Source organism: Petaurus breviceps, unplaced genomic scaffold, assembly GCF_028583685.1.
Source record: "Petaurus breviceps papuanus isolate PSGF00001 unplaced genomic scaffold, PetGlider_PUasm1.0 64, whole genome shotgun sequence".
In the NCBI taxonomy this organism is placed as follows: Eukaryota; Metazoa; Chordata; class Mammalia; order Diprotodontia; family Petauridae; genus Petaurus; species Petaurus breviceps.
Genome location: NW_027186428.1, coordinates 3,840,604 through 3,863,831, shown reverse-complemented (window position 1 = coordinate 3,863,831; position 23,228 = coordinate 3,840,604). Strand labels below are relative to the sequence as shown.

The 23,228-nt window shown below is 42.5% G+C and overlaps 1 protein-coding gene across 3 annotated transcripts in view; it reads right to left on the bottom strand.

Moving 5' to 3' along the window:
* Nucleotides 1–23,228, bottom strand: part of KIF26A (kinesin family member 26A) — a 171,441-nt gene that overhangs the window by 95,911 nt on the left and 52,302 nt on the right. For all 3 annotated transcript variants that reach the window (XM_069103816.1, XM_069103814.1, XM_069103815.1), the window contains exon 3: nucleotides 17,744–18,232. In XM_069103816.1, the coding sequence (XP_068959917.1) occupies nucleotides 17,744–18,232 (489 nt within the window). The remainder of the gene's footprint in view (nucleotides 1–17,743; nucleotides 18,233–23,228) is intronic.

Sequence of the window (23,228 nt, the reverse complement as noted above, 5' to 3'; positions counted from 1 at the left end):
TTACCTTGGATTAATTTTCTGTGTGTGTGTTCATGTGTGTGCATGTGTGCACATGTATGTGTGTGTATTTATATGCATATGTTGTGCATTTTATCTCTCCCTATAGAATGCAAGCCCTATGGAGGTAGGGTTATCTCATTATACTCTCCAGGTCTAGCCCAGTGCCTGGCATATAGTAGAAGCTTAACAAATACTTCATGATGGATTAATAGAACAGGAATAACTTAGGCTCATAGCGTGATTTAAGGTTTATAAACTACTTTGTTCACAACGATCCTATAAGTAGGTATTTAAGTCTGTTTGGAGGATATTGGGAAACATCAGGTATGGAACTCCCAGTATAGCAACTCGTTCTACCAATACAGATTAATAGTCACCTATGGCACTAGGAGATGAAATGACTTACCTATGGTCACACAGTGAGTATGTGTCAGAGACCACCTTAATTTCACTTTTCTTTGACTCCAAGGCCAGTTCTCTTTCCACTATGCAGAGCCATCTCTTTTTAAATATTATCTCCATTTTACAGATAAAGAAATTGACACTCAGAGGGGGCAAATTATCAATCCATGAGCACACAGCTTAGAAAGTATCCATGCTTAGATTCTAAACCAGGCCTCCCTCTTCAAAGTCTAAAGGTCTTTCTACTATCCAACATTCTTCCTCAAAATGTATTGATTTCTTTTCTCTTTTTCATTCTCCAAGCCCCAGCCAATTGTAAAGGAATCAAAGCTGAGGCCATTCCCCATCAAAAAATAAGTCTTTTCGGCTTAGTGTAACTGGCACAAAATCCCAAGAAATCCTGTTGCCAACGTCAGAGTCAGGCTAGAGCCTTCTCACCTGCCTCTATTAATGGCAGCAGATGGCATGGGCATGTTCAATAAACCCTCCTTCCCTCCAAGGCTGGTGAGCTCGGAAACAGGCCCCTTCCTGGCCTGGCTAGTGTCACATAAAGGGACCAGGCTGTCCATCAGAAGAGAACCGCATCTGGGATCGACCCAGCAGGACTTCCGCAGGGGCTCATAATGGGGAAAGTAGGCAGTTTATAACTTGGATTCACCACAGCACACATTTTATAGCCAGAAGCTATGGAATTGTAACAAAAAGCACCTCCAATCAGTTTCACCTTGGCTTTGGCACAGACCTCATGAAGAAAGCTGCCCTCAGAAATAACAGGAACCTTAGAAGCCTCAAATATTAACACCAGAAACATCTTTTGAGATCACCAAATTTAAAGTTAGCCATAAAGATGAATCTCTTCTCCTCTCTCCGCTGGGTTTCATCATCCATAAAATGGGGATAACACTATGACTTTATATCATTGTTCATAAGATTAAATGAAATCATCTACATAAAGTGCTTTGCAAACCTTAAAACCCCATACAGGGGGTCCCAAAAGTCTTAGGGCCAGTTTAAGCCTTGATAGCTTAATAAAAGCTATATAAATAACATAAATATTATTTTTATAAATGTTATGACTGCATAATGATTATTATCATTATCATCTAATTCAATCCATTAGTTTCTTAGACAAGGAAACTGAGGCCTAAAGAGATTGTGCCTTGTCCCAAGATTACACAGATGATCAAAAGGAGAGCTGGGAACCAAACTCAGGACTCAAGTGAGATGGTATAGTACAACAGAGTATTGGATTCAGAGTGAGAGAACCCAGTTTCAAACCCTAATTTTGCCCCTTACTAGCTGTGTGACCTTGGGCAAGTCATTTTAACCTTGCTGGTCCTCAATTTCCTAATGTGCAAAACTAGAGGGTAAGATGGAATAGATGACCAAGAAGACCCCTTCCATTTCTAAATTTTGTTTTCCAACTCCCAAATCCAGAGTTTTCTACCTTTTTCTCTTCCACATTATAATGCTTTTAACCTTATTTCTTCAAAAGAACCACAGTTTAATTTCCATGATTATGCCCTCTTAACAATGTAATCTGAGGTACCCCTTCCCCATTTCTGATTGATTTGAGGCATCTCAATCTGATTGATTGAGGCAATTGGGGTGAAATGACTTGCCCAGGATAACACATCTAGTAAATGTCTGAAGTCATATTTCCAGGGACAGTGCTCTATCTACTGTGCCACTCAGCTGCCTCTCTCCCCTATTTTTGAGAAGATGGCTTTCATGAATGATTGTAGCCAGAAACATTCATCACTGGTAGCTATCCCCCTTTCGTGATTAAGGTTCTGCACACTTAAGCGAGGCTAGTCCAAAGACAACAGACATACTGTCTGCCCCTAGATCCATGATCAAAGCTGCTCTGGCCTGGTGGTACCTCCCAGTGCTTCAATTCCACTGATGTAGCCTATGGTTGCTTCCCATAATGATGAGATATCCCAAGGCAACATCACTGGAGGCACTGGGGAGCATTCAGGTGCTGAAAAGAAAAAGAGCTCTCCAAGAAGAATTCCCAGTCTCCAAATCCAAGTTGAGTGATTCTTCTCCTTACAGAAATGCCTCATTTTTCCAAAATGAGGGAATGTTTCTTTTAAAAAGAAACGATAAGATTATACTCAAAACTAGGAATCAGAAACTATGTACAAGAATCTAATAAAATGTTCAAACACTCATAAGAGAATAGAATTGTTTAGATATGAAGTCAATAATGTCACACGGAGTGAAACTAAAGTCACAAATAAATTACATTCACTGACAATGATGTTAACAGAATCATCTCCCCTCAATACCTACATTTCTATACCTTTTTGCTTCTCGTGGTCACTCACCAATCACTGCAACAATCATTTGACGCCATTAAACGCCATATACCTTACTCAGAATATTTGGGACTTCCAAAGAATCATCTAGTACAAAATAAGCGAATTTCCAGAGAACTGAAGCTGACTCCCTTAAGTATCAAAATTATTTCTAACTTTAACCACTTGAGATGAAAATCTTTCCAGAATAAACCACACAAATCCTTGTCTTTTTAAAGAGAGGATGTTGAATATCACTTAACTATTCCTCCATGTCTCAAAGACTTGTTGTTCAATTGTGTCCAATTCTTCACGACACCATTTGGGGTTTTCTTTGGAGAGATGCTGGAGTGATTTGCCATTTACTCCTCCAACTCACTCTACAGATGAGGAAACAGAGGCAGAGTTAAGTGACTCGTCCAGGGTCACAAAGCTAGTAAGTGTCTGAGGTCAGATTTGAACTCAGGGAGATAAGTCTTCCTGATAGAGACCCAGCACTCTGTGCACTATGGCACCACCTAGCTGTTCCACCCCCAAGTCATTGAAAGGTAAATGGAACAGTGGAAAGAGACATAGATTTAGACCCACAAGTCTTCATTTTAAATCCCAACTCTGCTACTTATCAAGTGGACAAGTCACTTCCTCTCTTTACTCTTCGATTTTCTCATTTGTAAAACTGGGGAGGGAGTAGGTCTCTAAGTGCTTTTATCATTATAAGTATCAGTTATTATACAGAGCAGTAAAACAGGAAAGGCCTCAGTGCCCTTGGGCTTCACTGGGCTATTGACTCCTACACTGAATTTCCCTAGGTGGTGATGCCTCCTGAGTTTGTGTGTGTGTGTGTGTGTATACATACAGATATATATATTTCTTAAAGTCCCTTTAATCTTTTCTTATATTACTATATAATATATTTGTATATATTTCTTAGAGTACTTTTGTCTCCTTCACTTATTTATTAAGTTATTAACTGTCACTTTCTATTGCCCTCAATTTACCCATTAGTCACTCTCTCCTAAGTTGTCCCAAATTTGGAAAACAAACCTCTAAGCTAGCCAGAATTTTATGGAAAATCAGATTCCTTCAAGAAAGAATGTGAAGGCTCTCCAAAGAGTAGAGTATAGGAACTTTAGGGCAGTTTAGTGGATAGAGTGTCAGATCTCGAATCAGGAAAACCTGAGCTCAAATCCAGTCTCAGATACTTACTGACTGTGTGACTTGGGGCAAGTCACTTCACCCTGTTTGCCTCAGTTTCCTCATCTGTAAAAATGAGCTGGAGAAGGAAATAGCAAATCAGGCCAGTATCTTTGCCAAGAACCCCAAATAGGGTCACGAAGAGTAGAACATGACCAAACAACAATACAGGAACTTCATGATCTCAGATACCTCTTTTGTTTCCTTTTGGGACTCTCAGCTAACCTCTGACAGTTGAGGTAACTAGGCAAGTGTCCCCTGACTAAGGAGGTTGTCACTACATTTGCTCCCAACTATTTTCTCAGTTGGGACAAGAAAAAAAAACGAAAAAAAGCACATTTTCTTCAAGATCCTGGGCCAGCAAGGAGGAGTTGATTCTCAGTGATTCATATCATGTGCCTGTGGTCTTGACTGAGTCTTTAGCTGAATAATCACTAACACTTAGTAGGCCGTTGGCCCAGCCCATCTTTGGCTGATAGACAGCTGCCCTCAGAAGCCAAACTCATTTAGGAAGGAAAATCTTCTGCCTAAAAACAAATAAACAAATTCCAGATAAGGCATTCCAAAGACAAAACAGACAAGTCTTAGCAGAGCCAAGGTTTGGGGTTATCTGTACCATGTCCTATGACACTACCTTCTCTGGACCCGAGTTTTGAAGAATCTTGGAATCTTTCATGGGTGCTATGGGCTCATACAAAGAGAAACAGGAATGGAACATTTACAAAGCACCTACTATGTGCGGGCTCTGTGTTAAGTATCGGGGTTACAAAGAAAACCAAAAGACAGTTCCCATCTCCAGGGTGCTCCCAGAAGAAACGGGAGGTTTGGCGGGGGGATTCCCAAGGGAAAGCAGATGGAGCAAGGAGCCGGAAATCACCACTCCTGAGAAGCCCTCAAGCTAGAGACTGGTCCATATGAACCCAGATCCAACCTCCTCAGCCAACCGTTTACCATTCTGTCCCCTAAGCACATGGAACACAGAACAGCAGAGCTAGGAGGAATCCAGACTAGAGATTCTATAGAACATAGAAATTCTATAGAATCTAGACTATCGACCATAGAACAACGGTGCAAGAAGGGGCCTTAGATATCAACATCACACCTAGTTTTACTCTTTCATTTTACAGATAATGAATTTGAGAATCAGAAGCAAAGTGACCTGCTAAAGATGACTTGTTCAGCTGCTTTTCAGTCATGTCTGACTCTCCATGACCCCATTTGGCATTTTCTTGGCAAAGATACTTGGGCAATTTGCCATTTCCTTCTCCAGTTCACTTTACAGGTGAGGAAACTGACACAAGCAGGGTTAAGTGACTTGCCTAGGGTCACACAGCTAAGTGTCTGAGGCTGGTTTTGAACTCAAGTCTTCCTGACTCCAGGCCAAGCACTCTATCCACTATGCCACCTAGCTGTGCTGAAGATTACAGAGATAATAAACTGCAGGGATAGGGATTTAGTCTAGATCTTCTGACTTTGCATCTAACGTTCTTTCCATTACAATAATAGAGGACTGGACTAAACAGTGCCTAAGGATAATTCCTTCTTGGACATTCTAGGATTTCCCATTAGTATGAAATGTTGGATGTTGAGCTTATTTTAAATGTTTTTCAAACCCACTACATGCCTGTATGAACTGACTGAGGGCTACATCTCTTCCCATCTCACGTTAGCCATTCCTTTAATCAAAGAAGAAAAAAGAACTGTTTATCCAGTTGAGGAAATTGAGAGTCTCTCTTTCCCCTCTTATTGCACTAAAGAAAACAGATGTTGGAAACCCACCAGGAAGAATTTCACAAACCAGTGAAAATGGAGTTTTTCACAAGCTGGAACTCTCTTGCCTCCCTCCGGCTTCCACCTGGCGTCATATAAGACAAGGGACATGAAAGAGGAGGAGAAGACGGGGGGAGGGGACCAACTTTGAGCAATCCCAGACCTTTTTTTTTTTTTTTTAACAAGGCACTTCTGGATAAATGATCTCTGTTTGAGGAGTACTGGTAGTTTTCTGAGCTGCCCCCCTTGTAAACCTCCCACAGAGACCCCAGGGATGAACACCTGGCCCTCTGGCTGAAACAGCTGCTTGGGCAGCCCTCAAACCCCTCCCAGTCACAAAGGGCACCCCAAGAATATTTCTGTCTTTACAAACTCATTTTCATAGAATGTCAGAGCTGGGGGCTTTAGAACCTTTTTTTTTTTTAAGTCAAAAGTTGAAAGGGATCTTAAATCACAAAAGTTGAGTAAAGTCAAAACAAACATTTAAGGGAGCTAGGTTAGCTAGATGGGTAGAGTCCTAGGCCTGGAGTCAGGAAGAAGTGAGTTCAAGTGTGGCCTCAGACACTAATTAGTTGTGTGACCCTGGACAAGTCACAATCTCTGTCTGCCTTTATCTATTAGAGAAGGAAATGGCAAAACAACTCGAGTATCTTTGCCAAGAAAACCCCTAGACAGCGTGGTTCACGGGGTAAAGAAGAGTGGAGCATGACTGAATGGCTGAACAAGAGCCATATGTGCCAGGCTCTGTGCTCATCTGGGGACACCAAGAAAGGCAAAGCCCAGCCCCTCCTTTCAAGGCCCTCACTGCCTAAGGAGGGAAAGAGGAGCCGACATGAAAACACCATGCAAATGCCTGCAAACAAACAGGAGCTGGAGAAGAAGGCACTGACCTTCAAGAGAACTGGGAAAGGCTTGCACAAGGTGATGAAGGCAGCCAGGGAAGGAAGAGGTCAGAGGTGGAGTGGGGAAATGGAGTGTCTGCTGAAAGGAACAAGGTCCGTGGGAAGGGAGCAAAATGTAATTAGACAAGAAAGGTAGAAAGGGACCAGGTTCTGAATGGCTTCCAAAGCAAACAGAGATCACAATGTCAGAGCTGGAACGAACCTTAGAATCCCAGAACACAGAATGTCAGAGCAGGAAGGGATCTTAGAACATAGAATGTCCTAACTGAAAAGGAGTTTTGGAGTCACAGAACATAAAATGTCAGAGCAGGAAGGGACCTTAGAACGTAGAACATAGAATGTCATAGCTGAAAGGGGCCTTAAAATCATAAATCATGGAATGTACTGAGAGGACCTTTGGAATACTAGAACATAAAATGTCAGAGAAGGAAGAGGCCTTAGAATCCTAGAACATAAAATGTCAGAGCAGAAAGGGGCCTTGGAACAGAACACAGAATGTCAGAGATAGAAGGGGCCTTATAATCATAGATCATGGAATGTACTAACTGAGAGGAGCTTTGGAATCCTAGAACATAAAATGTCAGAGCTGGAAGGGGCCTTGGAATCACAGAACCACAGAATGCCTAGAAACTTTCCAGTCTAGCTCTTCCCTTAAACTCACCCTTCCCTCCTCCCGCCCCCAAACTAGTTTAAAGTAGGAGAAATTAAGTCCCTGAAAGAGAAAGGGACCTGTCAAAGTGACACATACTTGGTCATAGAGGATAGACTAGAACTCAAGTCCCTCCCACCCCGAAAGAATCTAATGTTCTCTTAGCCCGCCGCTCCACGCCTATCTCAACCACGTTTTCCCCAGCACTGTATTCTCTGAATTCATCCCACATGCCGCTCCCTCCCATCCCCAGGCCTTTGCTCAGTCTATTCTGTCCTCTGTCCCTCTCCGACTGTTGACATCCTGCCACTCTCCAAAGACCCAGTTCAAGTGCCCACCTCCCATCTCAGGAAGCCTTCACAGACTCTCCTTCCCAGAGCTGGAGGCCACGTCGCCCTCATTTGCACAATGCATTGTACTGCTCTTTTTTTTTTCATCGTTTCATTCACTCTTAAGACATCTGGACACTGACGAGGCATAACCAAAAAAGGGTCACCAGGAGGTTGAGGGGACTAGAGTGCCATCATAAAAGGACTTGTTAAAAGGACCAAGGATATTGAACTTAAAGAAAAGCAGGGTCAGGAGGAACATAAGAATATCTGAAGGGTTGTCTGTTGTCAAGCATCCTGAAGGTCTGGGGCAGCTGGGTGGCACAGGGCACTGGGCCTGGAGTCAGGAAGGTTCATCTTGTTCAGTTGAAATCGGTTCTCAGACACTCACTAGCTTGTGTGACCCTGGGCAAGTCACTTCATCCTATTTGCCTCAGTTTCCTCAGCTGTAAAATGAGCTGGAGAAGGAAATGGCAAGTTACTCCATTATCTTTGCCAAGAGAACACCCCCAAAAAACAGGGTCATGAGAAATCAAAACGACTGAAATGACTCGACCACAACAATAACACAAATCTCAAAGGCTTTCTTGGAGAAGAGTGATTAGACCTGCAGGACAGAAATAGGAGTAATTAGGGAAAAGCAGAGGGAGATTTCTGACCAATGGAAGGACAAACTTTCTAAGAAAGAGCTGTCCCAAACCATAATGAGGAGTCTCTGGATTCCCTCTTGTTTCAGTGGGAGGCGGGATGGGTTCCATACATGTCCTCCTTCCCAACCCTGAGATCTATCTATATGTCACCTTCACATGTCCCTTGGTCTTTCAGGGTCTTAATTTCTCCTACTTAAAGTGGGGGGGGGGTGGATTAAAGAATGGATTTGAGGGAAGAATTGGGGAAGGTTTCCAGGAACCCTATGATTCTGTGATCCCAAGGCCCCTTTCACTTCTGATATTCTGTGCATTGTCTACCTGGACTCATGTCCTATCATCCTTATTAGAATGTAATCTCCAGAATGAAGATTTATCTTCTGAGGGCCAAGAGAAATCCTACTTATTTGGGGAACAGGCACAGTTACACACACAGACACACACGCTGTCCTTGATCCTTTCTCCCCTTAGCAGAATGATGCCCACGTCAGTCTCTGGACAGCAGAACTACTTGGCCTTTACACAGGCCCAGGTATATAGACTGTCCCACCCCTCTGGTCCAGGGGATAAAGAGGAATCAACATGAGGTTTGGGCTCTGGAGCAGACAGTCCTTGCCAAGGAAGAAGGGTGAATAAATTAAGTCCTTCACCAGGCCTTTCCCAGCCCACCACCAGGACCAATGATGTCTAACCCCCAAACAAGGTGAAGATTACCTAGACTGCTTCAGGTATAGAATCTGTGCTCCTCCCAAGCATACATGTACACACATGTATGTGTGCACCCATGCATCCTCAGGCTCCCCCTCTGACTGGCACACAGTAGGTGCTTAATAAATGCTTTTAAAAGTGTTGAACTGACTGTTCTCCATGAGCAGCTGTGGCCAAAAACATCGATCCCCTGGTAGCCAACCTCGTAACAGAAAGGCTCTCCATATTTAGCCAGATAGGTCCTCAGACAAATACATGTATCCCTTTCGTGTCTGGACCTATACTCCTCAGCCTAATAGCTAGCATTTATGTACTGCTTGAAGGCTTTGCATAGTGCTCTACAAATATCATCTCATTTGATCCTCACAACAAGCCTAGAAGGTAGGTGCTATTATTATCCCCATTGTACAGAGGAAAAAACTGAGGCAAACCAAGGTTAAATGACTTGCCCGAGGTCACCCAGTTAGTGTCTGAGGCCACAAGTGAACTCAGGTCTCCTGACTCCACTGAACCACATAGCCACTAGAGTTCAGCTTAGAGGACCCAAGTTCACCTCCATGCCAAGGTGAGGAGGCATCAGAAGAGAATCTCAGTAGAGGCCCCACACAGTAGGAAGTTAAATATTTGCTGGATGAATGAATGAATTTGGATCTCTCTATTTCCCTAGGCTTCGCATGAAGAAAGGCCCCCAGAACACCAAAGCTATTATCAGAATTAAATGAGATCATGTCTGTACAGTGCTTCCTAACTATAAAGCAGGATACAACTGTGAACTACTATTATCCCCCCCCACCCTTCAACATGTACTAGAAGGGTGCCCTGGGGCAAGTTTTTTTCTTTTTCTTTCTTTTTTTTTTTTGGTCCAGCCAGACCTATGATTTCACCCACTGTGTGGAAACTCTCTCCACCCATGCAGATTACTGACCCATACAGGTGGGCAGTCTACTGAAGCTGGCCCTCTATAGACTTCCCCTCACTGCGTCTCTCTGGGTAAGGCATTCGGAGCTGGAGGAAACCTTGGAGAAGATTTAATCCTGCTGCCTCATTTCCCAGGTGAGGAGGAGGCCCAGGGAGGTTTATGTAGTCAGATCCAAGTGTTCTTTTCTCTTCCATCAAGTCACACCAATAACTCTGAGCCTCAGCTTTCTTCTCTACAAAATACAGAAATAAGGATGCTTGTAGCCCTCCCTCCACAGGAGGAAACAGGCCTATGACCACTCCAGTGATCTTAACCCAACCCTGACTTCCCCAAGGAGGGAAGGAACTTCTTAGATGATCCACAGGGTCATTTTAGGGAATTTTTTTTAAAGCAATATTATTATTATTGTGAGGAAAGTACTTTGTAAATCTTAAATCTTTATTAAAAATGCATGTCTGTATTGCACTCATTGTTATCATTGATTGTTCTTATTAGAAAAGATGAATCTGTCCATTAGGACAAACCACATTGGCATCTCAATAGCTCTCCTATTTTCAGACAGAGACCCTGGGCCACGGGTCTCCTCCCACCCCTATCCCTACCCCCCAAAATTATTTTCTATTACCCTTGTTAGTAATAAAATAAACATAGAACTGTTTATGGGCAATACAATGAAGAAAGGGAGATTCATGGGGCTGCCTGCACCAAAGTGTTTAATTCTAAAGTCTTCAGAGAGGTATTTTAACATTCCAGGGTCTAGTTCTAATTATTGATCCCTGGACGCAGCAGGAAATTACCTCATCTGAAGCTTAAAGTTCTATTTATATGCCTAATAATACCATCATTGATTACTGTGACTGTTCTCTAATTATAAATCCATTATCCAGTCCCCTCCTCACTCCCCACACACATAATACACATACCGACACAAGCTGAAATAAAGCTCCTGTAAAACAGTGTAGGAAAGAAGAATAAGGCTTAAAGGACTACATTTTATATCCATAATCCATGCCTCATGACCTTATTCACTAGGGGCCCTAACCCAACCCTACCTTCCCCAACCAAAGGGTCATTTTAGGGGGTATTTAACATCATATGCGGAACACAAACAAACTCTCAATTCTCTCTCCCTTGTCTTGAATTTCAACACAAAGATATGGGGCAGCTTCCCAGCTCTTTATCAGTATCAATGGTGGGAGTAGGAGAGGAAAGGGAAGGATAATAATAGACTGAATAAAATCTCAGGAAAATAGAAAAGGAATATTTCCAGTGACCTGGCATTCAAGACTCTCTACAATGTGGTTCGCCCTCATCCACCCACCTACCTTTTCTTTCATTTCTAGTTTATTTTATTTTTATTCTGAATTTAACAAACATACAATAAAATCAGCACTTCCATATACATTGTGGAACAGAAAGAGAAACAGAGAGGGCGATACACGAAAGAGCAAATCCCTATTACATCAGTTTAGTTTTCATTTTAAGTATATGACAAATTCAACATGTAACTTTCAAAGCTGCCCTTGTCTGTGATTCCTTCTGTTCTTTTTTCCTTTGGGGGGGAGTGGAGGAACACTATTATAATCTCCCCTCTCCCTCTTATCTACCCTCATTAGGGAAAAAAAAAAGAAAACACTCATAACAAAAATGTAGAGTCAAGAAAAACAAATTTCCACATTGGTCATGTCCATAAAGGTGGTCTCCTAGGTGGGAAGGGAGCAGCATACTTTATCATTGGTCCTTTGGAATAGCAACTGATTATTTCATTGATCAGTTTGTGAGTTTTTCAAAGTTGTTTTCTTTACAGTGTTGTTGATATATTATATGAATTGTTCACCTGATTCTGGTTCCTTTATTCTGCATTGTTGTGTCATTGTTTTTCAGTCATGTTTGACTCTCCATCACCCCATTTGGTATTTTCTTGGCAAAGTTCCTGGAGTGATTTGCCATTTCCTTTTCCGGCTCATTTTACAGATAAGGAAACTGAGGCAAACAAGGTTAAGTGACTTGCCCAGGGTCACACAGCTAGTAAGTACTGAGGCCAGATTTGAACTCAGGAGGAGGAGTCTTCCTGGCTCTAGGCCACCTATCTGCCCCTTCATTCTTCAGTAGCTCCTACAAACCTCAGGAACGGAAATGACTAGAATTTAATTATATCACACTTTACAGTTTATAAAATATTTTACACATGTTGTCTCATTGAATCCTCACTACTGCTCTTTAGAAAGAGGCAGCCTCATATAGCAACAGAAGGCCTGCCTCGGACATATAGGAATTGTGTGACCCTGAGCAATGCCTTTAGCTTTTCCAGGTCCCCAGCTATTCTCTACAACCATAAATGGGAGAACCACAGCAGCATATGCATTGGTAGAGAGAGTTCCTTCAAAAGGTAAGATAAATAGCTGATTTACACAATTTACAAATGACAGAGAGAGGCGGTGTGGAGCTAACAGAAATGAGTTCAAATCCTGACTCAGAAGAATTAACTAGCTGTATGTCCTTGGACAAGTGTAGCACCAACGTAATATTCACAGCGCCGACAGCCGACCTATTGCTCGATTGCAAAATATAACAGACTCTCCATACATAAGACAGAAGCAAAACATTTATTCAGACACCAGAAAATCAAATCCATCATAATAACATAGAAGTTAATACACCACAACACAGCAGAGAGCCACACCACCCTTTAGCCTTTACACAAACAAACATTTACTCACAAGTCTAGCTGTCTCCCTGGGTGCATCCTCTCTCCCTCAGTCTCTAACTGTTTTGACTTCCAGCTTCCTATGAGCTCTGTTTGACCTGTCAGAAAACTCCTCCCACAATAGGCTACATGTGATTACATTCAACCTGTTAGGGGACAGGGAAGATCTTCCAAGCAAGGAAGGTCTTCAAATTCCCTTAGGCTTATTAAGGGGCAGAGAAGATCTTCAAATTCCCATTTTATCATTACAACAAGTCACTTTAAGTTTCAATGGCCTGGCAAAGATCTAGACCTATAAAACACAGGTAATCTGTTTCTTTGGATGGAGTTGCCCCATCTGAAGTTCTCTAAAAATCAATGAAATCAAAAGTCTGGACCAAAAATATTAAGAAACTGAGCATGACAAAAGAGAAAACCAAAACAAGGAACTTGTTCAAGGTCACACAGATAATAAATAATGGGGTCTAGACTCAGATCCACATTTCATGCCTCTTTCACAACCAGGGCTCTTTCTCCTCCTATACTGAGCTGCCCCAAATGAGACAATGACTCAAGTATGGTACAAATGCCAGCTGTCATTACCATTGAAAGACTACAACAAAGACAGTCAATCATTGTACTGAGCACTTAGGATTACAGCTCTAGAGCTGAAAGAGACCTCAGAGGTTGTCTAGCCCGATGCCTTCACTTTAGAGAGATGTGGACAGGAAGGCCAAGGGGAGCCAGTGACTCAGTCACCCAGGTCCTAAGCATCAGATACAGGATTGTGATCCAGGTCCTCTGACTCCAAAGTCATGCTGCATTCTGTTGCCTTGACTCAGAGAGATTACTTGGGGATAGGGCTGGTGTTCTTCATTTTCCCCTCTGCAAAATAAGGGCTTCAGACTTTAGATCATCTCTAAGGTTCTTTCCAGTCTTTCTCCTATGATGTATGACTTAAACAAAAGAAGAGTCTTTCTAATGTATTTGCTCAAGCATAGATCTTACATTGTGGCAAAGCCCAGAAAAACCCAATCCCTGAACTGAGGCAATGTCCTACCTCCCTGTCTTCTCAGGCTGTTTCCTCCCCAAAGCTCTCCCTCTCCTCACAATCTCTACTTATTGCTTTCTTATCTATCCTTTAGGACCCACATGCAGTACCTTCTCCTATTTGAAACTTTCCATAATGTACTCCTACAAGTCCACTAGCATGCAAACACACATACACACACACACACACACACACACACACACACACATAAACACAGTGGTTCCCTCTTTCCTCTATAATTCCCTAGCACCAGCTTTCTAACAGAAGATCTTTCACATCCAAACTCTAATAACTAACTACTCTTCCATGTAGGACAAATCATTTCTCTCTAAGCCTCAACTTCCCCATCAGTATGTACCTGTTGAGGGTTCTCATGCAAAAAGAGCATGAAATGCTCCCCACCTCCTGAAAAAAAAAGAAATAAACTTAAGGAGAAGGCAGAGACATATATTTTTGTGGACATGGAAAATGTACAAATTTGTTTTACTTCACTACATATTGTTACAACGGTTTTGTTCTTTTTCTTTCTATGGGGGATGAAGTAGAAAGGAATAAGGTGGATATTTTTCCTTTAAAAGATTTAGGCTAATTTTTTAAAAATAGTATGAGACACGGGTCAGACAATCAGGAGGACCTAAGTTTAAATCTTGACACTTGCTAGCTGTGTGACCCTGAGCAAGTCACTTAATCCTAATTGCTTTGCCAGAAAAAAATATAGTATAAGATAAATCAAGGAAAGGAATGATTGACAAAGGAGGTAGGTCAATCATATAAACTATTGAAAGAGGATTAGATTAGCAATTTCCCACTTGGGCTCTTGTATCTTGCCTTGAGTTGTAGCTATCTGAATCCTGATCTTATACCTTTTCTAGACTGAGCTTATCCATCTCTGCCTCCTCCAGAGCATGCAACACGGGGCCTTATTCAAAGTAGATCTAAATAAAGGTTTGTAGATATCAGTGAGAGAATGGGTTAGAAGTGGGGATAGCTAGGTGACACAATGAATAGAGCACCTGCCCTGGAGTCAGGAGGACCTGAGTTCAAACCCAGCCTCAGACACTTAACACTTACTAGCCGTGTGACCTTGGGCAAGTCATTTAACCCCAATTGCCCTGTCTTCCCCCTCCAAAAAGCAAAAAAAAAAAGTGGAGATACATGACTAGATACCAGCTCAACTGGGGGAAAAAAACAAAACCTGGGACTCTTATTGGACTGTAAACCCAGTGAGAATCAGAAGCGTTCTACAATATACAAAAAACCTTATACTTCAATATTTTGATTGACCTACACTCATATCGATGCAATCACTCCTTCCATCAACCCTAACCCTCTCAGCCTGTTCTCACAGAAACTCCCTACAGAAGATCTATCTCATTAGAAATAAGCCTTTCTTTCTTGAGGTATTTGAGCACATTCTACACAGAAGGGCAATGCTCCTACTGGCCATCTTTTATTCCTTGCTCTATACTGTAATATAACTGGCCCATCTTCTTTACTGATTATACATTTCCTTAGTAATATTTCTCAAGGGACAGCTAGGTGGTGCAGTGAATAGAGCATCAGCCTGGAGTCAGGAGGACCTGAGTTCAAATCCGACCTCAGACAACCCCAATTGCCCTCCCAAAAAGCAATAATAATAATAATAATATTTCATGCCACAGCCCACATACTCATATCCACTGAGCATCTCTCCATTTCTCTCTGGGTCACCTACAATTATGATTCTTTTGAGATTGTCCCTAGCTAAGTAGCATCACTCAGAGAATGCTGGTGCTAAAAGAGACAGATATTTGTGTCAAAGTAATTTGCTCTTTTCTAAATCCAATCAAATATATTCTCCTATTTCCTTTCAATTTGGGAGCCAGTTATCTGTCTAGGTGTAATGCCTGTTTAGGCATTGTTAGCACTATTGTACTAATTCAACAAGCTACTCATTTAAATGCATGTCAAAGGCTGTGTGATTTATATATTCTCCATGTCCTGGTCTTTTTTGCTATGTGGCATAATAAATATCCAATCTCTTATGAGTGACCATGAATTTTATTGAGGAGATCCTATAGAATTCAGGAGTTTTATGCAAACACCACAATGTAATTCACCAAGAGAAGCATCTGAAGGATTTCCCAAACTGATTGTGTCTTGTCTTCTATGTGGGATTATCTAGTTTACTTGGGTCTCATGACAAGCTTTCTGTAGGTTCTTCCCCTTCTTCTGTTGTTCCCCAAATTCTTCTGTTATTCTCCTCGATATAATTCAGCAAATGAATATCTGCTCTAAATGGGTGTGGTTCTTGGCTATCATTCTCTCTACTTGGCAAGATCAAGCATGTAGTTGTTGAGGTGGTTTCTGGGTTCTTTGGGCCTCCCCATTATGGCGATTGCTTTACATCAAATTTCTCCAAGGAAATTATGATAATAACCCCTGACATTTATGTAATGCTTTAAGATTTACAGTGAACTTTAGACACATCATCTTATCTAACTCTCACAACAGCTCTGAGTGGTATGATTAGCTCTGCTTTACAGAGGAGAGAACTAAGACTCAGAAAGGTTAAGTGATTTGCACATAGTTACATGATTAATGGTGGCACAGTGGATAGAACACTGGGTTTGGAATCAAGAAGACTCATCTTTATCAGTTCAAATCCAGCCTCAGGTACTTGGTAGCTGTATCCTTGGGCAAGTTCTTTAACCCTGTTTGCCTCAGTTTCCTCATCTGTAAAATGATCTGGAGAAGGAAATGGCAAACCAGTATCTTTGCCAAGATAAACCCCAAATAGGGTCACACAGAGAGTCAGACATGCCTGAAACAACTCCACAACAACAGAAGCCATATTCAAGCTCATATCTCTTTTAATTCCAGTTCGATACTCCTTCTACTATACCATACTGCCTCTCAGAATCAATGATCATCAGAGTTAAAGTTTTTTCTTTATTCATTTTCTTTTTTTTTTTTGTTTTGCTTGTTTGGAGGGGGGAGGGCAGGGCAATTGGGGTTAAGTGACTTGCCCAAGGTCACACAGCTAGTAAGTGTGTCAAGTGTCTGGGGCTGGATTTGAACTCATGTCCTCCTGACTCCAGGGCTGGTGCTCTGCTCACTGCACCACCTACCCTCCCCCATTTCCTATTTTTCAATATCAACAGCTTGTTTAAATAGGTCATAGGTTGATTGATAACCTATTGGTAAATAGGTTTAGATAGAGCTATTGTGATGTTATGGAGTGTCTTTTCACCTTTTTCCTTCCTTCAGTCTAGTGTTTATTTTGGCTAATTCAGAGATGACTTAGATGTCTGTAACCAGTCATTTCATCACCCATTAAGGTACAGTCAATTCCATGTTTTGTTATGTTGTTCAACACTCGTCATGACTAGCATCTTCTGACTCTCTTCTTAAAGAAAGCATTTATGACATGCAAGTAGAAGTCAACTGAATGAAGAATCTACAGCAGAGCTTTACCACCAGACCCATATGAGAAAGGCAGCATTAGCCACAGACAAGAACAGCCCTCATTAGGTTGCAACAGCTGCCAAAGGAAGATCGCTTTTAATGTACAAAACTTGCAATACACAGCCCCCTTCCCAAAAGGGTCACACCCTCTTAGTGGCTGCTAGGCCACAGGTTCAACTCCCCTGAGGCTATAGACACAGCCCCTTCTCATGTTGGACCAGCAAACCAATAGCTCCAGGGTCACATTCAGATGCAGCTTTCAAGCTCTTCCCATGTGACCCTGAAGCAAGGAGAAAGGTTAAAAGAAAAAAAACTTCCATTGACAACTATATTGACATTGAATAAAAAGTGATGTTACAACTTTTAGAAGAACCAGAGTGATATTACAATGTAGAAACTCAATAAGGAGTTTCTTACCAGCCATTAATAAAGACAGCCCTTCAGTCAGCCAGCCCGTCAATAAGAATTTATTAAGACCCTTCAAAGACTAAGTATTTACTTTTTTTTTAAGGGAGAAGTATTATGCACCATTATTGATAACCCTGCCCAATTCTAGCTTAAAACAAGGTAAGAGCCTTATTCTACATGGTGACACTATCTGGAAAAATTTAGCAAAATACATCACTTTGCAAAGAACATGGTTTGAACCATCTCTTCTATGGTGGTTGCTCAAGGCTTCATGCAAATGATTTTTCTTGGACTTGGTTCTACTTGAGCAAAAATCACTAGTACTTACCAGACAAGCTGGTGGGAGGAAACTGTTCACTCTGGAGATACTCCACATGCCTTCCAGGTACTGCTGAGCCTGGATAGTGACAGAACTCAAGGCACCACCAAGGCCTGTGGGTGCCACAGTGACTTGGACACTGGAGTTGGGAAAGCCACCAGAGCCTGGGGGCCATGCCAGAGCTTTTTTCCTCTCTGCCCCAGGGAAGAGAGAAGCTTGCTGCTTTCCAACTTGCCCTGAGGCCAAAGGCAAATCTCCACCCAAAGAGCAATGGTTGGTCAAGTTCTGAGATGCCAAGCGGGCTAGGGCCCCAGGACCATGCGGGTGGTCAGGCTTCTCGTGACAGGAAGACACCTGCACCATCTGAATGGCTTCTTGCTTAAGCTGGTTCAGGTGTGTGGCACACACATCACAGCGACTCTCTCCTTCCAACCGGTTCCTCTGGAGATACTCAGGCACTTGGAGTCTGTCAAGAATTAAAGCTGAAATTCTTGGGTCCTAGAGAGAAGAGGAAAGACAAAGAGACATCAGTCCTGATGGAGGCAGGAGAGGAAAGGACAAGGCAACAATTGGACCTGCCACTCACAGAGGCCCCTGCGTACACTCCAGCAGTCCACAGCTGGTTAACAAGCTACATGAATGTTTCATTTTTAAGAACCCAGTATGAAAATAATTATCAGAGCTTAATAGCTGGGCTTGGGGTGTCCTTAATAACTATCCATTCACTTGTGTTCTTAATTAACTGTCTTTTGGAAACCACTAACAAGACTGTGTTGTCCATGCTACCAAACAACCTACAGCTCCAGCAAACCACAGCAAACCAGGGAGAGGATGATATCACCAACTCTTCATTTGGAGCCTTGGACCCTCCAGAGTGATCGCCAAATTCTGGAACTAGAAGGGCCCTCTGAAGCCATCAAATACAACCGATACCTCAACAAAAATGCCCCCTACGATATATCCCAAAATGGTTGTGCAGCTTTTCTAGTGATAGGGAAATCACTGCCTCTCACAGTGGTCCCTTCCACTTTAAGATAGCTGTTGCTACTAGCAAGTTTTTCCTCCTATCCAGCCAAAGTCTGCCTCTCTCCAACTTCCAAACATTCCTCCTGACTGATTTTTTTCAAGCACAAATGATTTTCAGCATGACAGCCCTTCAAGTACTGGAAGACAGCAAATATTTCTCCCTTTGGTCTTTTCTTCTCTATATTAAACATGCTCAGTTACTTTAACCAATCCTCAGAGGAACTTTGACCTTCCCATCATCTTGGTCACACTCTTCCAGATTTCCTCCAACTCACCCAAATGCTGATTTCCTAAAATATTGATTCCAGAATGGAACCACCCCTAGCTGTGGTCTGACCATGGCATAGAGCCTCAGAACTATCCTCTTCCTTAGTAGAATAAATCCTACAAAATCCTAAACCAGAAGGGAACTTAAAAGATGATCTAGTCCAAGGGTCTTTAACCCATGACAGTCCAGTGAAGCCTATGGACTCCTCAGAATGTTTTAAAATTGTTCAATTGTTCAGTTATCTTTCAGTTGCGTCCAACTCTTCATGACCCTATTTGGGGTTTTCTTGGCAAAAACACTGGAGTGATTTGCTATTTCCTTCTCCAGTTCATTTTACAGATGAAGAAACTGAGTCAACAGGTTAAGTGACTTGCCCAGGGTCACACAACTAGTAAGTGTCTGAGGACACATTTGAACTGAGGTCTTTCTGACTGTAGGCCAAGCACATATCTACCATGCCACCCAATTACACATATGTGTATATGTGTGTACATATGTGTGTATGTACAGATATATGGAGTATGGATATATGATGTGTATATCTGCATATATTTACATATGTGTATATATATGTATTATATATTTCTGCTTAGCCCTTAGCAGAAAAGCCCAATTACAGCCCTACCTCTGCTCCTTGTCACATAATTGGTTGAACAAGAAACACATGGCATTCATATGACCAAATGCAATAATGACTTGCACTCCCAAGAAACCAATTTAACAACCATACCTATCAAATGACTTCCAATCTTCTCTGACTCAAATTTGCTTGACAGGAGGGGGTAAGGGCATAGGTTGATGGGGCCAGAGCAGGCCAGGGTTTTGTTCCAAGGTTACCAGTTCAGAAACACTATCTGTCAGGAAACACTGGCCAGGCAGTTGGGTGTAATAGGAAAAAAACCGCACTAGATTTGGAGTCAGGAAATTCAGGCTCTTATTCTGGCCTGGCCATAAATCTTTGTGGCCTTGGGTAAGTCCCTTCCCCAGTTTGGGCCTCAGAATCCTCTGGAAAAAAAAGGGAGGGAGGGGAGTCTGAATGAGAAATCCTCTAAGGTTTCTTCTAGCTCTAAATCCTAGGAAATAGCTTCTCCAAAAACTTCTTATCAAACTTTCCAGTTCCTCAAAGAGCTCGTCTAGTTCCCAAAGGTCAGACTGGAAAATAAAACTGACCAATTTAATGTCCTCCTGACAATTAAAATTTAGTAAAAAAATAAAAATCACATCTAAAAATTTGTTTAAGAGGGTTAGGGGCACTTCTCAAATAGTAATTTACTTGATGACCAATCAATACCAATTTATTAAATATCTACAAATTCCAGAAATTGAACTAGGTACAGGATAGAAATACAAAAGTGTGACAACTCCTCCCCCAGACAGCAGCTACTTTGAAATCTTTGTGGCCTTGGGTAAGTCCTCTCCCCTCTCCGGGCCCCAGTTTTAATGAATCCTTGTCAAGGGTGATTAAACTAGGGTAAGTGACTTTTTTTTAATTAATAAATGTACTTCATTATAATTAGTTCCTTTGGTAATCCTATGTATTTTATATTATATATCTAAAAACATTGTCCCAAGAAAGGGTCCCTCCGTTTCACCAAATGGTCAAAGAGGCCCATGACATATAAAAGTCAAGAACCCTTAGACTAGATGAGGTTATTTTCAGAGCAAATATTCTATGGCATCCTGCCACACTGCTGGCAGAGTCACCAGGACTAGGCCAAGGGTCTCATGGTCCCTGTCCTCTTTCTAACAGTTTGCACATATGACTGTCAAGGAAGGACTTTTATCCCTAAGGTTAAGGAATCAAAAGGCTACAGAAGGGCATCAGCTTATGTTTAGCAAATGTACAATTTACCTGTGAATCTCTTCAAACTCTGCCTATAGAAAACAATCCCAGAGCCTCTATAAAAATCCTAAAAGCAAGAAATTTCCAACCTTTGACCAGTGTAAGGATGAAAAGCATGTCACCATTCAGCTCAGCTCAGCTCAGGCCTGGCTATAATTGCTGGGGGTGCCTGATACTGGGCCCCTGACTTGTTAAAAGTCTCTGAGGAGCCCTGGACTATCTCCCAGAGGGCTCTACTCAATGGGAATTGCGGACTTAGTTAATGCTACCTTTGAAGTTCCCTAGGACTTCTGGTCCTGATTAAAAATCCTCTTTCCTATCCCATAGAAAGTTTACAAAGTTCAAAAAGCCAGGGCTAGATCAAACAGAGCCCTCTGTCTGCCTTGGGAAATATGCTCTCATTAACAAAGGGAAACCTTCTTGCAGAGCTCCCATTAGAAAGAAGCTGGCCCCTCAGAGGATCATGGAATGGAAGAGCTGGGAAAGGCCTGAGAACAAAGAACATAAGAGTGGAAGTCCTGGGAGGGACTCAATCAACAAGCATTTATTAACCACCTACTATGTGCTGGGCAAGGTGCTCAATGTTGGTGACACAGATACAAAAAAAAAAAAGAATAATAATCTCTGCTCTCAAGAATCTTAGACCATAGAACAGAATGTCCAGACCAAGAGGAACTTTGGTCTGTCTATAACATAGAATATCAGCGCCTGAAGAAACATTGTCACATGGAACCCAGGACCCAGAAGAGTCTTTAATACAGCTAGAGCTTCATGAGACCTTAGAGTTAATATAATGATAATGATAGCTAACATTTATATAGCACTTACCATGGGAAAAATATTGGGCTCAGCATTTTACAATTATTATCCCATTTGGTCCTCACAACAACTCTGGCAGGTTAGAAGCTATTATTATCCTCATTTTTGCACGTGAGGAAAACTGAGGCAAACGGAGTTTTGTCTTGTCCAGGAACACACATCTAGTGTCTAAGGCTGGATTTGAACTCGGGAAACCAGGACTATCCTGAGTCTAGGCCCTGAGTTCTATACTATGTGACACTTAGTGCAACCCCCACATTTCCAGATCAGGAAACTGAAGCTGAGAGAGTTTAGATGATTCGCTTTTAAGACCACACACATAGAATGCATTAGAGGTAGGACCCAGGAGACCGGAGAGGTGAAAATAATTTGCCTACTTGCCCACATTCACAGTGAGCACCCCTAAGAGCCCTGGTCTCCTAACTCCTAGCCCAGGGTGCTTTCCACCGCCCCAAGTTTCCTCCCTCACTGACACCATGGAAGTCTGTATATAACCATCTACCTCTGTTTTTCCTCTTAATTCCACTAATTGGAAGAGAGTCAGAAAAACACCAGCTAGGCGTCAGAGCCAGAAATAAACTGTATTGGAAGAAAGACTGAAATATCCCTTTCTGCTGGGGAGAAATTCTCTTTCCAAGGCTGTAATTCAGGCTAGCCAGGGCTGGCCAGCTGCTGCCCTCCTCCCCACCTCTCCCCAGGGGCCAGCTGCTAGCTACAGGTCTTTTCCACAGTGGGGGGCCAAAGCCAGCTAGCCAATGGGTGGGTGTGAAGAGGAAAGGAAATATACCGGATGCCCTGTTAAGACCATTAGGCCCCAGCTTAAAAGGCAGCAGGTCCTGTTCCTCACACCCATCCCAACCCTCCCCCAAGCTCCCCACAGCAGGCCATCCGCTCCATTGTCCTGAGGAGTGTCCCTCCTCCTTCTCCTCCTCCTCCTCCTCCTCCTTCCCTCCCCTTCCCCAGCCCCCAGTCACACTCACACTTTTATGACACAGAGAAAGGAGAGTAGGCCCCGGGCAAAGACTGATTCCAGGATCGAAGGACTTCCAGCATCCTCCTGCCCCTCCCAGGGTGGCTAAGAGATCTGTCCAAGGTCATTCAGGTCCAAAACACTGGCCGACCCAAAGGGAGGAGATTGAGTCTTAGCTCCCATCAGGCTCTAACTCAAGCTAGAGCGGACAACTGAGAAGGCAGGGGGAGAACTCACCAACCAACCAACATTTATTGGCCTCCTTCTATGTGAGAAAGGAGGGCATTTTGGAGTACTCTACAGCCTGAAGAAACCTTAGAGACAGTCTGCCAGGTACTTTTATAGCATCCCACATCCTGCCTGCTAATGTCCAAGGCAATTCAATCCACTCCTGGGAAGTTCAGTCATTAGGAAGATTTTCCCCACATAAAAACCCAAATCCGCCTCTCTGCTCCTTCCCCACATTGTCCCTGGTTCTGCCATCTGCCAAACAGAATACTAAAACTCACTTTTTACATGGCTTTTCAGATTTCCCTCACTCCCACCTGGGTAAGGCTGGTGGCCCAAG